This window comes from Fusarium proliferatum, assembly GCF_900067095.1.
Source record: "Fusarium proliferatum ET1 genome assembly, contig: FPRO_scaffold003, whole genome shotgun sequence".
In the NCBI taxonomy this organism is placed as follows: Eukaryota; Fungi; Ascomycota; class Sordariomycetes; order Hypocreales; family Nectriaceae; genus Fusarium; species Fusarium proliferatum.
The window spans coordinates 692,769-709,488 of NW_022194792.1; the positions used below are offsets into that span (position 1 = coordinate 692,769).

The 16,720-nt window shown below is 47.1% G+C and overlaps 5 protein-coding genes across 5 annotated transcripts; 4 read left to right on the top strand and 1 right to left on the bottom strand.

The window, feature by feature from the left end:
* Positions 1-199: 199 nt before the first annotated feature.
* On the top strand, positions 200-1,512 carry FPRO_06936 (uncharacterized protein; the record flags this gene model as incomplete). Its single annotated transcript, XM_031228096.1, has 2 exons — positions 200-815; positions 863-1,512. 2 exons carry the CDS (start codon positions 200-202, stop codon positions 1,510-1,512), a joined length of 1,266 nt encoding a protein of 421 aa, XP_031078466.1.
* Positions 1,513-3,135: 1,623 nt separating this feature from the next.
* FPRO_06935 (related to DAN4-Cell wall mannoprotein, expressed under anaerobic conditions, completely repres) lies at positions 3,136-5,445 on the top strand (the record flags this gene model as incomplete). Its single annotated transcript, XM_031228097.1, has 4 exons — positions 3,136-3,905; positions 3,955-4,494; positions 4,545-5,060; positions 5,112-5,445. 4 exons carry the CDS (start codon positions 3,136-3,138, stop codon positions 5,443-5,445), a joined length of 2,160 nt encoding a protein of 719 aa, XP_031078467.1.
* Positions 5,446-9,727: 4,282 nt separating this feature from the next.
* FPRO_06934 (uncharacterized protein) lies at positions 9,728-11,720 on the bottom strand (the record flags this gene model as incomplete). Its single annotated transcript, XM_031228098.1, has 2 exons — positions 9,728-11,487; positions 11,537-11,720. 2 exons carry the CDS (start codon positions 11,718-11,720, stop codon positions 9,728-9,730), a joined length of 1,944 nt encoding a protein of 647 aa, XP_031078468.1.
* Positions 11,721-12,206: 486 nt separating this feature from the next.
* Positions 12,207-14,144, top strand: FPRO_06933 (putative multicopper oxidase; the record flags this gene model as incomplete). Its single annotated transcript, XM_031228099.1, has 3 exons — positions 12,207-12,555; positions 12,603-13,368; positions 13,424-14,144. The coding sequence occupies 3 exons, from the start codon at positions 12,207-12,209 to the stop codon at positions 14,142-14,144; spliced, it is 1,836 nt and encodes a 611-aa protein (XP_031078469.1).
* A 571-nt stretch (positions 14,145-14,715) lies between these two features.
* Positions 14,716-16,251, top strand: FPRO_06932 (uncharacterized protein; the record flags this gene model as incomplete). Its single annotated transcript, XM_031228100.1, has 8 exons — positions 14,716-14,898; positions 14,952-15,121; positions 15,175-15,216; positions 15,265-15,334; positions 15,389-15,429; positions 15,480-15,569; positions 15,616-15,958; positions 16,009-16,251. The coding sequence occupies 8 exons, from the start codon at positions 14,716-14,718 to the stop codon at positions 16,249-16,251; spliced, it is 1,182 nt and encodes a 393-aa protein (XP_031078470.1).
* Positions 16,252-16,720: the final 469 nt, after the last annotated feature.

Below are 16,720 nucleotides of genomic sequence, written 5' to 3' on the forward strand. Positions count from 1 at the left end.
ACAAGATTGACGATCAAGAAGTGATTGGTAATACCATCAGGGTAATTTTGGCATCAAGAAGTCCAAGAGGACTGATAAGTAGTTAGTTCTGGGTATAAATATCGCCTCTTCCGCCATCACAGGGATCATCTGCCTCAAACCTCACAACCTCAAAAGACACTGAAAAACGCCATCCCAGCCATACCACTTGCCCATCAACATGTCTCTTCAAAAGGCGATTCCTTTGTACCCTAAGGCGGCGCCAACGCCCGGCACACCGCTCATAGAAAACGAAGTCAGCTCGACCCTCTTCTCCCCTCTTCGAGTCCGAGGTCTTACCCTCCAAAACCGCATCGCTGTCTCGCCCATGGGAATGTTCAGTGCCAACGATGGCCATCTGACTGACTTTCATCTTGTACATTACGGGTCCTTCGCTACAAAAGGTGCCGCGCTCGTCATCGTTGAGGCTACAGCTGTAGCCCCCAATGGTCGCGTTTCAACTGGAGACGCAGGCCTTTGGAACGATAGCCAGACTGCACCTTTAAAGCGAGTAGTTGACTACATTCAATTACAAGGGCAGAAGGCGGGAGTCCAACTCTACCATTCTGGTCCCAAGGGTTCCATGGCCACACCGTGGCTTGCCCAAGGCGAGCTGATGGTGCACTCCCCACCAGCAAATGAGGAATCTGGCGAATGGCAAGATGACTTCTGGGCGCCGAGTGAGATTTGCCATGGCCCTGGGTATTCTATACCGAAAGAAATGAGACTGAAAGAAATTGATTTTATGGTTGATCAGTTTCGCAGTGCCGCTAGAAGGGCTGCTGAAGCCGGCGTGGGTATGTTGTTTTGTTCCCAGTAATCGGATTGTAACTAATTGCAGAAGACTTTATCGAAATCCATGGTGCTCACGGATATTTGATCAGCTCCTTCCTATCCCCTCTCACGAATCATAGAACCGACGAATATGGCGGCTCTTTTGAAAACAGAACGCGCTTCTTGTTTCGTGTCATCAAAGCCGTCCGGGATGTCATACCAGACACTGTTGTTCTCTCACTACGCATCTCAGCAGTTGAGTGGATGGAGTGGAGTGGTCACGACTGTTGGACACTTGAGGAGTCCATCAAACTTGCCAAGCTTCTTCCCCAGGCGGGAGTTGACATTCTTGATGTCTCATCTGGTGGTAACCATATCGACCAGAAGATCAATATTCATCCATACTATCAGGTCGACCTTGCATACCAGATACGACAAGCCCTCAAAGCTGATGGTATCGAACTGCTGATTGCGGCTGTGGGGTTGATCGATAACCCTGACATGGCTGAGGGTATAGTTCGTGGTAATGACAGCTTTAGGTCAGCACAGAAGACGAGTGGGGAAAACGGAGGCCTGGAGATAGGGAAGTATGAGGAGCCTCAGGCGGACTTAGTAATGGTTGGGAGACAGTTCCTACGGGATACAGAGTTTGTACTTACAGCTGCCAAGAGTTTGGGCGTTAAAGTCCAGTGGCCCCTCCAGTATTCTAAGGGGAAGTGAGGAGAGTATCCGTGCCTGGAGGCATCTCGATAATCTATTTGTCGTGCCCGGATACTTCTAGGCATATCAGCTTTACCGGAAAGCTTAAGGTGCAATAGGGATAAATTTGATTCACTCGAAAGCTTCCGACAGGTCTTATGAAATTTATTAAAAAGCTTAGAAATTCCTGGAAAACCTGCTGGCCAAGCCACATATAAATGAAAGGCGCAACCTCATCAGATGCCTTCAGGTCTTCCTCTAAAGTCCACAATATCCTCTGGCATCAGGAATTAAGGCGGCAATTGCTTACTGAGGTGCCTCATAAGTAAACCAGATTTCCTGCTCAGGATCTTCCCAAAAGAGGTAAACCAACTTCTCATCCTTGAGTCCACTGGCACACGACATCTTCTTCAGAAGCTGCCGCCAATTTCTCTACCCAAGTTTCTCTGATCAGTCCAAGAGTACGGGTTCTGTGCGAAGTTTGAGGACCATGACCCCTGGTCAGGCCCACCAGAGCCAACCCAGAAAAGTCAAAGGCTATTATCGTCTTGCACAATAGCCGTTGGACTTGAACCTGGATAATAACCCTGTCCTCCACTCTGGACTGCGACAGAGCGCTGCTGGCTCCAGCCACCCTTCTCCCAAGTGAAGTGCGGTTCAATTTCCTCTACGGCCATTCCAGAAAACATGCGCCTTCTTGCTGAAGGTAACCACGCACGGGCTATGTCCAGGCGCATTTCCAATATTGTCCTTATGATGAACAGGACTTTATTTATTGCCATCAAAGCTGGCAAAGAACATACTGGAGTCACCAGCGCCATTCCAGAAAAGAGGGATCTCATTTTCCTTTTCGTCAAAAGCAACATTCGGGTATAATATGGCCGCGACCACGAATTAATTAGTGGCTAGCTGAATGGTCGGAAACCTTGTACTGCCAAAATCCAAGACAAGCTTAGAAAAACGATCTGCGAAGTATGCCTAAAACCAGCCACAGGGAGCTTCACTGGCACAGATCTCTTGATTCCGACAGCGTTGCGTTTCCGTGCTTCGGTGGCGTGACGACCAACCGACCTTTCAAGTTTCGACTGTCACAATAATAGTCTAATTCGGAACCACCGGGCTTAAGGAGTTCTGACTCAGAAATTCTCAAGGCTGATATCCATTGAGGTTTAGCGATCTGTCAATAGTTTCTGTTGGATTCAATAGCGTCTTACAAAAAAGCATGACGCTAGGACGAAAACTCAGGGGCTCACAATTGTAATTATGCAAGGCACAGCAGCTAAACGCCCCCAATGTCTCGATTCAGTTACCTCCGATCCACACTGAGTATTCTATCCAATCTCAGCTAGACGCTAGATAAGGTCAACCAAACTATTGATCCGTCACGAGCTTACTAAAAGCAATTCAGCTGGGAAACAGCCAGCGGTTAATGACCGATTTAGAATCGTATTGGTCGTTTGGGTCTACTAGATCCTCTGGGCACCAAGTGGTGCGACTTGGCGTGATACGGGGTCTTCTCTCCGACTTTCCCGTGGACGTTATATGTTCTGTGGCTGCTCCCCTGTCAAGCCATGTTTCTGGCACTGCAACGCATTGTTCACCCAGCCGTGAACTAGTCACTCGTTTAATAGCCATTCTTTGAAAATGGTGTCGCTCAAGACTCTTGGGGTCGCTTATGCGGCCGCGAACATTCTCGGAGTGAACGCAGGTCTTTGTCGCCCATCGACCAGGACTTCGTTGAGCGCGTCGGCGACCAAAGTCGCGACCTCGGCTCCAGTTGTTTCGACTTCTTCCTCTGGCACTAGCACCATCGCATTGGTATCAACGGACGAGACATCGTCGACCGACGAAACAACCGATGCCAATACGAAGACCTCTGGAACTCAATCTGTGTCTAGCAGTGAAACTGAAATTTCCTCAAGCAACCCGACAACCTCTGATGTCTCAACTATCGAATCCTCGAGCAGTCATACGATCTCTGTCAGCCTCACTACGTCCGGTAGCCCTACCACGTCAAGCGATGCTGCGACCTCTGCTGAGTCCACGACCTCTGGTGCTTCGACCATGTCTACTGAGACATCGGCATCCGTCGACTCCACAACATCAGGCGTCCCGACTACTACTGCTGCTGAAACCTCGGCCTCTACTGACGTGACCTCTACCGAAGCTACTACGTCTGAGGAGTCCACGACATCTGCTGATACTACGACAACTGCCAATCCTACCACTACCGCGGACGCTACGACAACTTCTTCAGAACCTACAACCACGACCTCGGCCTGTGTTGAGCCAACCAACCTGCTCAGACAGCCTGGATTCGAAGCTTCAGATGAGGGTACGGTTTGGGGATTCTACTGGGGCGGTGGCGATGTTGAATACGACCCCGACCAAGCTCGGACTGGCGATTACCTTGGGTAGGTTGACGGTCTCACGTCATGCAATGCTTAAGCTAATCTAAAAAAGTGTTCTACCTGTTCCTGACGGACAGGAACGACGTATGGAGCAGCGCATTCACATAACCCCAGGAACAGAGTATACCATCAGCTTCTGGTATGCTGTCGCAAACCCTCCAACAGTCAACACCCAATGCTCCATCTTTGCTACTTTCGACTACTACACGACATTGAAGCAAGTGTCGCTTCCATCTGACTCCGAATACCACCAGTACACCTCTAGCTTCATTGCGCAGGATAACTTGGACCCAGCTATCGAGATTGGCGTTTCCTGTCCTGGTGTAGGCAATGGGTACACAGCTACAATCAACATCGACGACACCTCTGTTCTGGATTCTACCAACTCGTGCGATGCTACTCCTGTCGACCCAAATGCCCCCCCTAAATCGACGCTCCTCGTCCCTGCACAGCCAGAGGCGCCTCACTGCCCTGTGAATGTCGTTCAAGTCCCAGGGTTCGAAGCAGATGACGAGGACCAAGCATGGGCCTGGTACAACAGGGGAGAGTTTGTGCAAGATGCGTCCAACGCTCGAACCGGAGAGCGGGAAGCGTGAGTTTCCATTTTGAACATTTTAGTGCGAGGTAACTGACAATCGGTAGACTTTTCCCCAGTGGAACTTCTTCGGATGCTGTATTCCTCGAGCAAAACATTGACTCATCAGATCTTGTAGCCGGCGAGAACTACGATTTCCATTTCTTCTGGAAGCCTAAAACCCTGCCAGATAACGGCCAGTGCTGGATGTATGGCGGTTACAACGATCAAGTTGGCTTTCCACTAGCTAATATTGATTTCGGCGCGACTTCGTCGACTGGCTACACGATCTACTCAGCTCGCTTTCAAATGCCTGCCGGCAATCTTTTGCTTCAGATGGTCTTCTATTGCCAGTACAACGATGGTAACACAGTCCTTGGCTCAGTTTACGTTGATGACACTGCACTGATCAGAGTGGGTGGCTGTGAGGCATATCCCGTGACTGGGGCGCTCATTGAGAACCCCAGCTTTGAGATTCAAGCCACTGAGGATAGTACTTATGCTTGGTTCGGCACCAATGGCATGGAAATAAGAGCTGGAAGCACAGCTGACGGCCCATCACCTAACTCGGGCGACAATTTCTTGTGAGTATCTGACACTCGAACCCGTGTGTAACAATATCCTGACTTAGCTAGATACGTTCAGCTTGGATCTTCCAAGAAGTCAGCCACGCTCACTAAGCCACTGGCTAGTTCCTTAGATGCAGGCATAACGTATGCTCTCCAGTTCAACTGGTCAGCTGGATCTGCCTACGTGCCCAGCACATGCTCATTCAAGATTGTCTTTGGTTCAGTGTCCCAGACCCTTGATATCGACACCCAAATCACTGCGTATCAGTATCAATCTTTTGACTACAGTTTCACAGCCGGTGACTCAGCTGAGTCCATGTCCATCACTGTTGAGTGCACGGACGCCAGTGGGTTCCCCGACTTTGTATTCGATGACTTTTCGCTCCAGGGCTCCCAGTAAAGGGGGATTTTAATGTTAGGGCGGTATCATTCATTTCTACGAGTACTACAGATTTTAAATAATTTTATTATCGTGTCTTTTGCGATATTGCCTCTGGATTAGTACATAATATATCTTAAGAGCGCCGCGTCATACTTGCTGCCAATTGATAAGCCGTATGAGTGAGTGAAAATACCGTAGTTCATAGTTATACAAACGATGAAATGACCCATGTAACCCTCTATTGTCTGTATAAACCTGCAGATTGAGCAGTGAACCGCAGCTTCAGCTCTGACTATATATTGTCGCATCCTGGCGAAGCATCAACAGCAAAATTCTCAACATTCACAAGACTGAACCAAAGTATTGGGCCATAATATTTAGCTCCTGCAGAACTGAGAAGAAATACTAAGAGCGACGACTTGAAAGATGTGTTATTACTATACCTTGTCGACTCTTTGTTCGACCTGCCGGCATTCGTACAAGACTAGTTCCACTACTTCCACTTGTGACAACTTACCTGAAATGGCTGTGTGGGGGGAATGCGACGCAGGAGTTATGCAAGTAGAATTGGAGGAGGAGGGAGGAGAATGTAATGAGTGTCGAGAGAAACGTGAGGAAGAAGAGAGAAAGGCAGCACTCGCTACCATCCTGGAGGAGTAGGTAGAATTGGCATAACTTTAGAGAATGGGTTTATGGATACAGCGAATGTAATAACAGGCATAGCTGGGTTGTGATTCAGGAGCGTGGCGGTATCCAAAGAGGAATCAGTAATATAAGAACCTTTTAATCGTGCTTGACGGTGAACAAGCCAGGAGAACAGTCAAATGTGAATGGAGGCTATTTTTGATAAGTTCATCACTGAACACAATGGACTGTTCGTCATAGCACTGCACGATTCAACAACCGAAAACCCATATAAACTGTTGTCTTCGTCCCATCGGCAGCCATTGATAAAAGTCCGCCCGGCTAAATCCACCAACATCGTCTGCGAATCCTCTTCCCTAGACCACATACAGTCTCATATCTTGCACCACCGCCGATGAGTTCATCAGAAAGGAAGGTTATCCTTTTGTTTACAAAAATGTGTTCCCAGACCTTTACATCACTTCTTTGCAGAACTTGTGGAGTCAAATACTCTGGCAAATTCGACATGAAGTTATGTGGAATTATCAAGACAGAGTCTGATTGGGGACACTGTGGATCAGCTCGGATCCTGCCTGAAGGAGAGGAGGTTGGAAAAGAGGAATGCACCAAGTGTTCGAGGAAGACTAGAGATCTTGCAGAAGAGCGGAGATTACTGGATACGCTGTTAGTGGATGACGAAGGATTATGGATTGAGTAGAGCTTTCCAAAACATCCCTTCGAACGAAATGACATTCACTTACGATATCACTGGAAGTGAAACAGGCTGCGTAGCTGCGTGTGTCACCTTATTTAACACTGGCCATGCAGTGAATCCCCAAGGAAAAAAAATTAGAGTTCTTTTTATGCATCAGATAGGTTTGTAAAGCTTATCTTAGGTAATTGTATTGGGTAGCTGATTTACTGCCCGGACTGACTTTAATAAAAGTGTGATTTTGAGTTGACAGACCCATCACGCGTCTCACACAAGGACTATAAAATCCCACTCGCAGCAACAAGGATACGGGCGCTATTCTTTCCCAACTTCAACAAACTCGCCACATCCCTATCTAATATTCTAAACTTTATCATCATACCGAAATCGGAAATTTTGTTTATAACCCGCGAGACCTGACGATGTGTCGGTTAGTTCGCACTTCTATCCAATGCATCTCGTGCACGACAGAAATGTCACACCGAGAGTTTCTAGACAGGTGCCGCGAGGTCAACGGGCACGGAAAGGATGCAAGATGCTCCATTGGTATATGGAAAGATAACGACAGTGAGAAGGGGAAGGCTGAATGCGATCCATGCCGCATCAAACGAGAGGAGAAAGAACGACAGTTAAAGCTTGTCATAAGATAAAAATGCATGGTCATCAGGATGAGCTGTCGGTACACCCTTTTTAGATGGCAAATTCCGACGTTGCGTCCTTTATCACTGCTACTGCCATCTTCTACATATTACCCCGTATCTAGTAACCCTATCTAGATAAAAGGTCACATTTGGTTCACTATCTATCTTCTCTCGGCCGGATTAAGCTCTTAGCCACAGGTCTTAGCGGCAAATAACACTTCTAGCTTATAACTTAGATATTATGCCAAAATATCTAATTAATTGCTATAATATAAGGCTAATAAGAGGAAAACCTAAATAATAACTTTTTAGCTAGCCTTAAAGGTATATAAGAAGGTACCTTTAATCCTCTAGCTAAAGAAGATTAGCTTAATACTATAAATACCTCTTTTTAATCTTTAAGATAATAGCTTTTATATTAATAAGATTAATTTTTAGTTAATAAGATCTTAACTAAATATATATCTAAAACTATATTAATAGAACTATTATAATACCTTAAGTAATAGTAGCCTATAATATAACCCCCCTTAAAGACCTTAATCTATACTTTAATAAAATTTAAGATATAATTTACTTATAGGACTTCTATAAGCTTAATAGTAAATTCCTTATTAAGCTTACTTTATTTAATTATATAACTATTACTTCTATAGTAATTAGTAATAAATCCCTTAAAGAGGTTATTAAAGTTACCTAATAAAAAAGAAAGGTATTAAAAAAGCTAAAAAAAATTAAAGAAATTTAATATAATTATATAGCTAGTCTAGAGAAATAAGGCTTAAATTATATTTATATTTAAAGTATAAATAGTAATTTACTAAAATAGACTTTTAGATATAATATATAGCTATTAGATTTATTAAGAAATACTAATATATAAGAAAAGCTTAATTAAATTAGAGAAGGTTTTATAATAATATATATATTGGTATTACTAGGAATAAGGTTAGATTAGGTAAAGGTTTAGGGAAATCAGAAGGTTATAGCAGTATTAAGTTTATAAGTTAGTTATAAGGTTAGAAAATATACTTTAGGTTTAATATAATGACATTTGGTTTATAAATCTTACTGGCAGTAAAGAAGAGAGCTCATCTATGTGAAACACACTGTGCTTGTCGATGGCAATATATTGAATCACTGGGTACTCAAGGCTATAAAATCCAATTCGCAGCACGGAAAATGAATATATTCCTCCACAGTCAGACAGAAACAATCCTCCTATATCTAAAAATCGAGCATTTAGAGCCCCCAGCTCAGACATCCACCCGTAGAAAATCTACACCGATTAGAAAAGCATGTGTTACCGGCTTCGCACGTCTGTCCAACGTATAACATGTACATGGGAATGCTCAGTCAGAAACAGTCTGACCAGATGCGATGAGGCCAACTCGACGGGAGACTTCGCAAATTGTTCAATTGGCATAATAGACTCTTTCGATTTTGTCAAGGGTACCGATGAATGCTCGGGATGTCGGACTGCGCGTGAGGAAAAGGAGCTTATTGAGAAGCTAAATGAGAAAGTGGTATGGGTCGTACGGTGAGGTACATCTAGTATATGGTCACTATCGATAACCAGTCTTGTATTTTGATGGAAATGATCCCTTAATCTAGCGAGCCTCTAGAAGGCATAAATGTGCAGTTAGAAACAGCCTAACCAGATGCTATCAGGCTGAGGTTCCACATACCTACAATGGAGACTTGGAGAGGGCACTGCAGATAAAGCCATAGTGGAATTGACCAGTTTTAGCACCATCTAGGAAACACATAGAAATAAGGAGTGGCCAAAACAATACCTCGGAAAGTTGATACGGCTCTAGCTGGCAGAAGCTACTAGCCAGCAGAGTGATAAAATATTTCAGCAAGTACTCTTCAATATACCAACTGGCAAAGCTTGATGCTAGAGATAGACCAAGATGCCGTTGAATAAGCGGCCAAAACCTCATGCCAAACTTTAGAATCCGTAGGATCTACCACTTAACTATAGCTCTAGGCGCTAGATGCGTCTGAGTGACGTAGGGCCATTTTATGAAAGTCAATGCCAACTCCCGTCTTTCACAGAAGCGTCACAAAACAATCACTTATGAGTTTACAAACACTGGCATCATGCTAGAGGACATGGTTATCCGCGACCCTTGCTCTGGATTGTTTCACCAATACAATCCAATTGAAGACCTCAAGTGCATGGATTTAATACCACTAGCAAGTTTCTTAATAATATTATAGCAAGATCTAACCCGCTGTTCTCCTAGAGCAACCGCATAACGAACTCTCCGACGAGACAAGCCAGCACTAACTACACTGTATTATGATTATTCTCTAATCAATAAGTAACACTAAACACTTTCCAGAAAGTCTGGTTCTTCTGCCAGCCCAGCTTCTCCTTTCGGCCACTAGCTAGATATTCCCCTGACGTCTGGTCCTTGAAAGAGTGACCGTTGCTTGGCTTGAAGTCCACAACAAACAGAGTAGCAGAGCCAGAATCTTTGCAAAGCTTAAGATTCTCGCAGATATACTGGCCGTTGTTGGCAGAGCTAATGGTGAACTGGTCACCACCCACTTCCACAGCATGAAGAACCCATCCATGCTGGATGTTGTCGTGGTTCTTTGATGCCTTGCTCAGTGACACCTTGCTGCTGTACGATGTGGCGCTCACGGCCTGACCAGAAGACTCAATGACAAGTGTGCGACCTTCAGTGAGAAGTCCTCGGACAGGTTTGAAACCAGCCTCAGCAAGGCTTGCGGTGTCATTGTTGACACCGACACCAGTGTAGGGAACAGGAGGTCGCCCGTTACCGTACTGAGAATAACAGTATGATGACCCATCATATACACCCTTACTGTTGGTATGAGGCTGAGGAGCCTCAGGAAGATTGGGGATGCTATAGTCAGGGTTCTTAAAGTCGAAGGCGTTGACGAGATCAGCCATGTTCTCGCGGCGCCAGGGAACCATCTCATCAGTGGTGACATCACGACCCTTTGCAGCCTGCCACTTCTCAATAAAGGACACCTGAGAGGTGTGATCGGCGTGTTCAGTATAAACACCGCCCTTGCGGGTGAAAGGTGAAATGATGTAGAATGGAACGCGGAAGCCTGGGCCGGTGGCAGTGCGGCCGGCTGCACCATAAGGATCATCAATCCATTCACCCGCGGTACCATCAGGAGAAGTGTAAGGGCTAACGTGATCAGCCCAGCCTCCCGTCTCGTCATATGAGATGATCAGAACAGACTTGGAGTACTTGGAGGAGTTGATAACAGCCTCAGCAACCTTTCGCTGCAGCCAAGATCCATCATGAGGGGAGTAAGGAGGATGTTCAGAGAGCTGCATGGGACCGACGATGTAAGAGACCTCAGGCAGAGTTCCAGCGGCAGCCTGAGCATAGAAGGCGTCCAAAGACTGTCCCTTCATGCCCTTCTTGTTCAAGTCAGATCCTGTCTTGGAATCTTGGAATTGTTCAAACCAAGCATACGGGTTGTCGTCAAAATTGTCAGCATCCTGGAAGACACTCCATGAGACACCAGCAGCCTCATACTTCTCAGCAGCAGTAGACCACTTGAGAGGGTAACAGTTGATACCGTTCTTATCACAGCCAGGTGTCTCATTGTTGTCGATGTAGGGGTATCCACCCTCATCCTTGGTCTGAGGTGAGCCAGGGACGTTGATGGATCCACTGATCCACATGACACGGTTGGGGTTGGTAGAAGCGATGACTGACTCTTGGTACATATCGCCGACAGTCCACTCTTCAGCAAGAGCAAAGTGAACAGGAAGATCATCGCGCTTGTAGTAGCCAATACTGTAGGGAGTGTTCTTAACTGCCCACTGGTTGTTGGCACCATGGTTCCATGCAGCTTGGTTGGCATCCCAGCCGTTGGACCCAGCACTCATGCACTGAGTAGCCTCAGGCCAGGTTCCACCGAGGTAGTTGATGTACCAAGGTGTGATGTAATCAGTGTCTTTGCTCTGTTGAGGGGTGACTTGCTGTTTCCAGACTGGGATGCCGTTGTTGTACTGGACGTTTGGATCAGCAAAGCCACGAACTCCAGGCATAGTACCGAAGTAGTGATCAAAGGCACGGTTTTCTATAGTTGATTAGAAAGCTGATACGATAAGCTGGATAAGGGACGTTACCTTGCATAAACAAGATCACATGGTCGATATCAGCCAGGCTCTCAGTCCTGGCTGTTTTTGAAGCCGCCAAAAGGGCTGTGAGGGCCCAACGAAGTCTCGGGGAGAAAATCATGTCTGATAACCAAGGCCAATCCTTAACCAGCTGGTAAAACCAGAGGAGCCAAGACTCAAGACACTGCCACATCTTGGCAACTTATACGTCCCTCGCTGCTATCGGAAATAATCGTACGAAAAAGCAGGATCGAAAAGAAAACCCTCGTCGACGGTGGAGTAGCGTAGCACTGCAAGATCTGGCTCCAGAAGCGATGATCACAAGATTTTCTCAACTCACACGTTTCAAATCATATCCATCTGATTAGCAAGAACAAGATGATCATGCATCGGATGTAAATTGCAACGTTGAATATCTTTCCCGAGTTGGGAGGTCTTGTTTTAATACTAACTAATTCGCTGACCGATGGTGCTGTTGGGTGGCGAGCCAATCAGCGTGCGGGGATTGATCTCGTGGGGGATCTTTGTGAGATTTGGGATCACAAGCGCTCGGGACTTTTCTTATCGGGATGCGGATGTACGGCACGGAAATGGGACTTGGAACTGTCTCGCTTCCATCACAAAAGAGCTTTCGATTATGCGCTTTGGAGAGTTTGGGTTGAGGTGCATGCAAATCAAAATGGTCGCTCACGATGAAGAAGCCGATGCTTTGCTTGAGGAGTTTGAACTAAGAGAGGAGGTCAAGGTGCGAGATGCTCGAACCCCGCCTTCAGTATGTTGCACGTGCGGTTGGAGATGGATAGCAGCTCTTATCGTGGTTGCACTACTATCGGCAATCGGGGTCGTAGTGGCATTGTATGGTCCGTCAAGCAGCCCACCAGGTAATGATACTACCGGCCATCTTGGGTACCGACTCCATCCTGAGGATCACGCAAAACGTCCCCCAACAACGCAATATTTCAACTGGACTATCGCAGCCGGAACCAAATCACCAGATGGAGTTGAGAAGCGGGTGTACCTCGTTAACAGTAAGGCCCTCGTCAAACATGATGCATACCATTACTGACTTTCGCAGATGAGTTTCCAGGACCCCTCATCGAGGCCCGGTCTGGTGACCGAATTGTGATTCATGTTCGCAATGGACTTCAAGATGAGGGCCTGTCTCTTCATTGGCATGGCCTGCGCATGAGATACCAGAACAGTATGGATGGCGCTGTTGGGTTTACACAATGTCCTATCACTCCCGGCACAAGTTTCACTTACAACTTCACCATCGGCGCAGAGGAACAAGGCACTTTTTGGTGGCATTCCCACTCTGATGTTCAACGCGCCGATGGGCTATGGGGAGGTCTCGTTGTTCATTCTCCAGATGAGGTTGATGTTCCACCAGAAGATTACCTGCTCATGATCGGTGATTGGTTTCACCGAAATCAAACGGAAGTGCTAGGGTGGTATGCCGATGCGAGTAGTCGAGGGAATGAACCTGTCCCAGATTCGTTACTGGTCAATGGTCGGGGACGCTTCAACTGCTCCATGGCTGTTCCTGCGAGACCAGTTGTTTGCTCTCAGGTCCATCTTAGCGACCTCAAACCCCTTATCATGTCTGGGAGTCTGAAGAAGGTCAGAATTAGAGTAGTCAACACAGGCTCCGTCGCAGGCCTTTCCTTGAGGGTCGGTGGAGCCATAATTCGGCCAGTTCGCGTGGACGGAGGCTTCGCTGTCAAAACTGAAGCCACCGAAACGGTCGGTGTTCTCTATCCTGGTGAAAGAGTTGACCTCGAGGTTGAGTGGAAGGAGAACTATGCCGGAGACCGTTGGCTTACCGTTTATATGGACGATGAGTGCGTATCCATTTATTACAATTCCAATCGAGATCAGGACTAACAAGCTAGACAGGAACTTTGGCTATCCTAACCCAGCACTACACCCAACCCAAAGCTTCCCGATGTTCAGCTCAAGCGCAAAGGGATCATTCGATGAAGCCGTTCCTCAGCCTTTGAAACAAGATGAGATCCAGGTCCTTGACTCGCAGAATCTCAAAGCCGTTATCAAAGTATCGGATCTCCCAGCAAAGGCAGAACAGACTATTCTTCTTTACGCTAAAGTCGAGAAGCTGGCACACATGGACTATGCACCAGTCGGATTCATCAACCATACATCCTGGACGCCACAAACTCCACCTCTACTGGCTCAAAACCGAACTTCATGGGATGAAAACCAACTAGTCCCATTTATCGGAATATCGGACAGTAAACCAAAGAGAGTCGACGTGGTCATCAACAACCTGGACGACGGTGCACATCCGTTTCATCTTCATGGCCATTCGTTCTACGTTCTATCATCATACAGAAATCCAGGCCGCGGGAGCTGGGGCAGTTACAATCCGTACACAGGCGAGGCACCTCCGAACGGCTTGGATCTTGAGTTTCCGGTGCGCAAAGATACTGTTAGTGTACCACGGCGGGGTCATGTCGTGTTGGCGTTGGTGGCTGATAACCCGGGAATATGGGCGTTGCATTGCCATATGCTTGTTCACATGGCGCGGGGTATGGCGATGGGGTTACATGTTGGTGATATTGACGATTCAGAGCATGTTGCGGCGGAGTTGTGTACATAATCAGTTGATTTTAGTGATAATCGTACGAGCTGTCAATATTTTACTCGTGACGGAAGATATCTTTTCCAGGTGCTGCGTGGCCTGTTCAATGGCTAGTTATTAGCCTGATCTGGCTGCTGTCCGAAGCCAAGAACCCCACTGCCGCAAGCTCCCAGTCTTCAATTCCTGGAACAAGCACAATATGAATCGCATTCCCAGCCAGGTATTGTGTTGTCCTTGGAACACTTTTCAGTAAAGAGGATCAGTGTCGATCATGACTTGCGTAGAATTGCCATTCATCGTTTTTATAGCCATTTTTCTGCGGCTTTCATCCTTCAGTGCCACGAGTCTAGACCCAAGGGATGTTCCCATTTAGGAAGCTCTCAGAACTTGCCAGGCCAATCGTGAGAGTTACGCGTCCATGGGTATTCCCGGGGTGGTATTTAGTCCGTACTACCCTGCCAGACGAATCAGTCCCTCGATTCCCTATCTTTAATCCCTCATATTCTTCTTGTTCCTTTTACCGCTTTCATTACTGTGTAGCACTCTAACTGTAGATCTGTCTACTTTTATCTCCTTTGTGGACGGAACAATGTCTGACACGGCGGAGCCAACGCGCCGGGCCTCAGCTGACGCTGCTGCACGTACCAAGTCAAAATCACGATCTCCACGCGCCAGCAAATCCCGCTCCCCTACCGCTAGCAAGTCACCCTCTCCACCCGCTGCCACGCCGGGTCCTATTCTTGACCCGCAACATTGGGCACAGGTCAATGAGGTGTGTGAAGGAACCTAACTAGATGTGATTGGGATGCTTATTGGATAATACAGGAACAAGCACAAGCTGAGGCTGAGGGTGCGGATGATGACAATTCCGATGCTGACTCAACCCTCGACCCGGATAACGCCTCATCCACTGCTTCCATCACCTCTAGCATCCTCGAATACAGGACCATCCATGGTCGTACTTACCACAGCGAGCAGGGCAATGCTCAGTATTGGTACACTGACATTACCTCGATTGAAAATCTGCACGTTTCTGACAATTTTGAAGGGCCTCCAATGACGAGCAGCAAAATGATTTGATGGACCTCACGTAAGTTCACAGTACAGCCTGATCCCTAAATATCTAACCTGTCGTCAGTCACCATATCCTCACCCTTGGCCTTGGAGATAAACTTCACCTGGCTCCCCTAAAGGAAGAGAAGCTTCATGTACGTTGCTCACGTGCTGCCTCTCCTATCCAATAGGTACTCACCCTTCTACAGCAAGCTATCGACATCGGAACCGGTACTGGTATCTGGGCTATGTAAGTAGCGCCCGCCCTTCAATTCCCTGCATTATCTAACGGATATTTAGTGATTTTGCCGACCAATACCCTGGCGCTGAGATCATCGGGACCGACCTCTCCCCGATTCAGCCCTCATGGGTTCCTCCCAACGTCAAATTGTTGGTGCCATCTGCCTTTCCCATACTTCCGCTAACCAAAGTCCAGTGAGATCGAAGATTGCACTCGCGATTGGACCTTCAAGTCCGATTTTGCCGATTACATCCACGTGAGATGGCTGATGGGCAGTGTCCGAGACTGGGACGCCTTCTTCTCCGAAGCCTACAGAGTCTGCAAACCCGGCGCCTGGATTGAAAGCCACGAAGCTTCCTGCAACGTAAGCAGCGATGATGGCACTGTCGCTCCTAACTCTGCTATGGGTCACTGGGGTGAATTCTTCAAGGAGGGCGGTAAGAAGATTGGTACGAGCTTCAGTGTCGTTGAGGACGGTACTCAGCGCAAGGCTATGGAACAGGCCGGTTTTATCAACATCCAAGAATTCGACTTTAGAGTGAGTAATCCCTCTACACTTTTGAGATGGAATGCTAATGGATGCGACAGAATCCTGTCGGAACTTGGCCTACTGACCCTGTTGAGAAGCGCATGGGTGCTTACTCCAAGTATGGTCTTGAGACAGACAGCGAAGGCTTCATTCTGTTTATGGCACATACACTTGGATGGACGAGAGAAGAGATCCTTGTTTACGTTGCCCAGTTCCGAAGAGAGATTCGCTCCGGAAAGCATCACGGATATTTTGCTCAGAAGGTTGTTTGGGGCCAGAAGCCCGAGAGTACAGTTGCCTAGATGGCGTGGATTCCGAGCCCATTCACAATGCCTGAAAGGCAATGATGACTATCAAAATGACGATCCTATACATAACAGACATCCAATCTTGAGTTGCCGTCGTTATGTGTGGTTTCCTGCACGTACGTCTCAGTTCTAACGCGACTCAGTTGGCCAATGCGGTTTATCATGGATCATGGCTACCTACCCTAAAGAGGTCGGTTTGGCGTGGCATCACATGTCTACTGTAGCTGTAGGGCAATGTTGTCCTTGAATCTTCGGAAAAGATTAATATTTGCCAAGTGTAAAGTAGAAGGCTAGAACCGTGACCTAGACATCGCTGCCAGGTTGAGGGTTAGGCGGGCTAATCGGCTTGACATTCTTGAACGGATCATCACCCGTGCTTTAATCCTCGAATACCCTGACTACAGGCTCCATTCAGGAAAGATCTCCGCATGTTCATCCGCACCTCTCACCATCAAATTCTCGC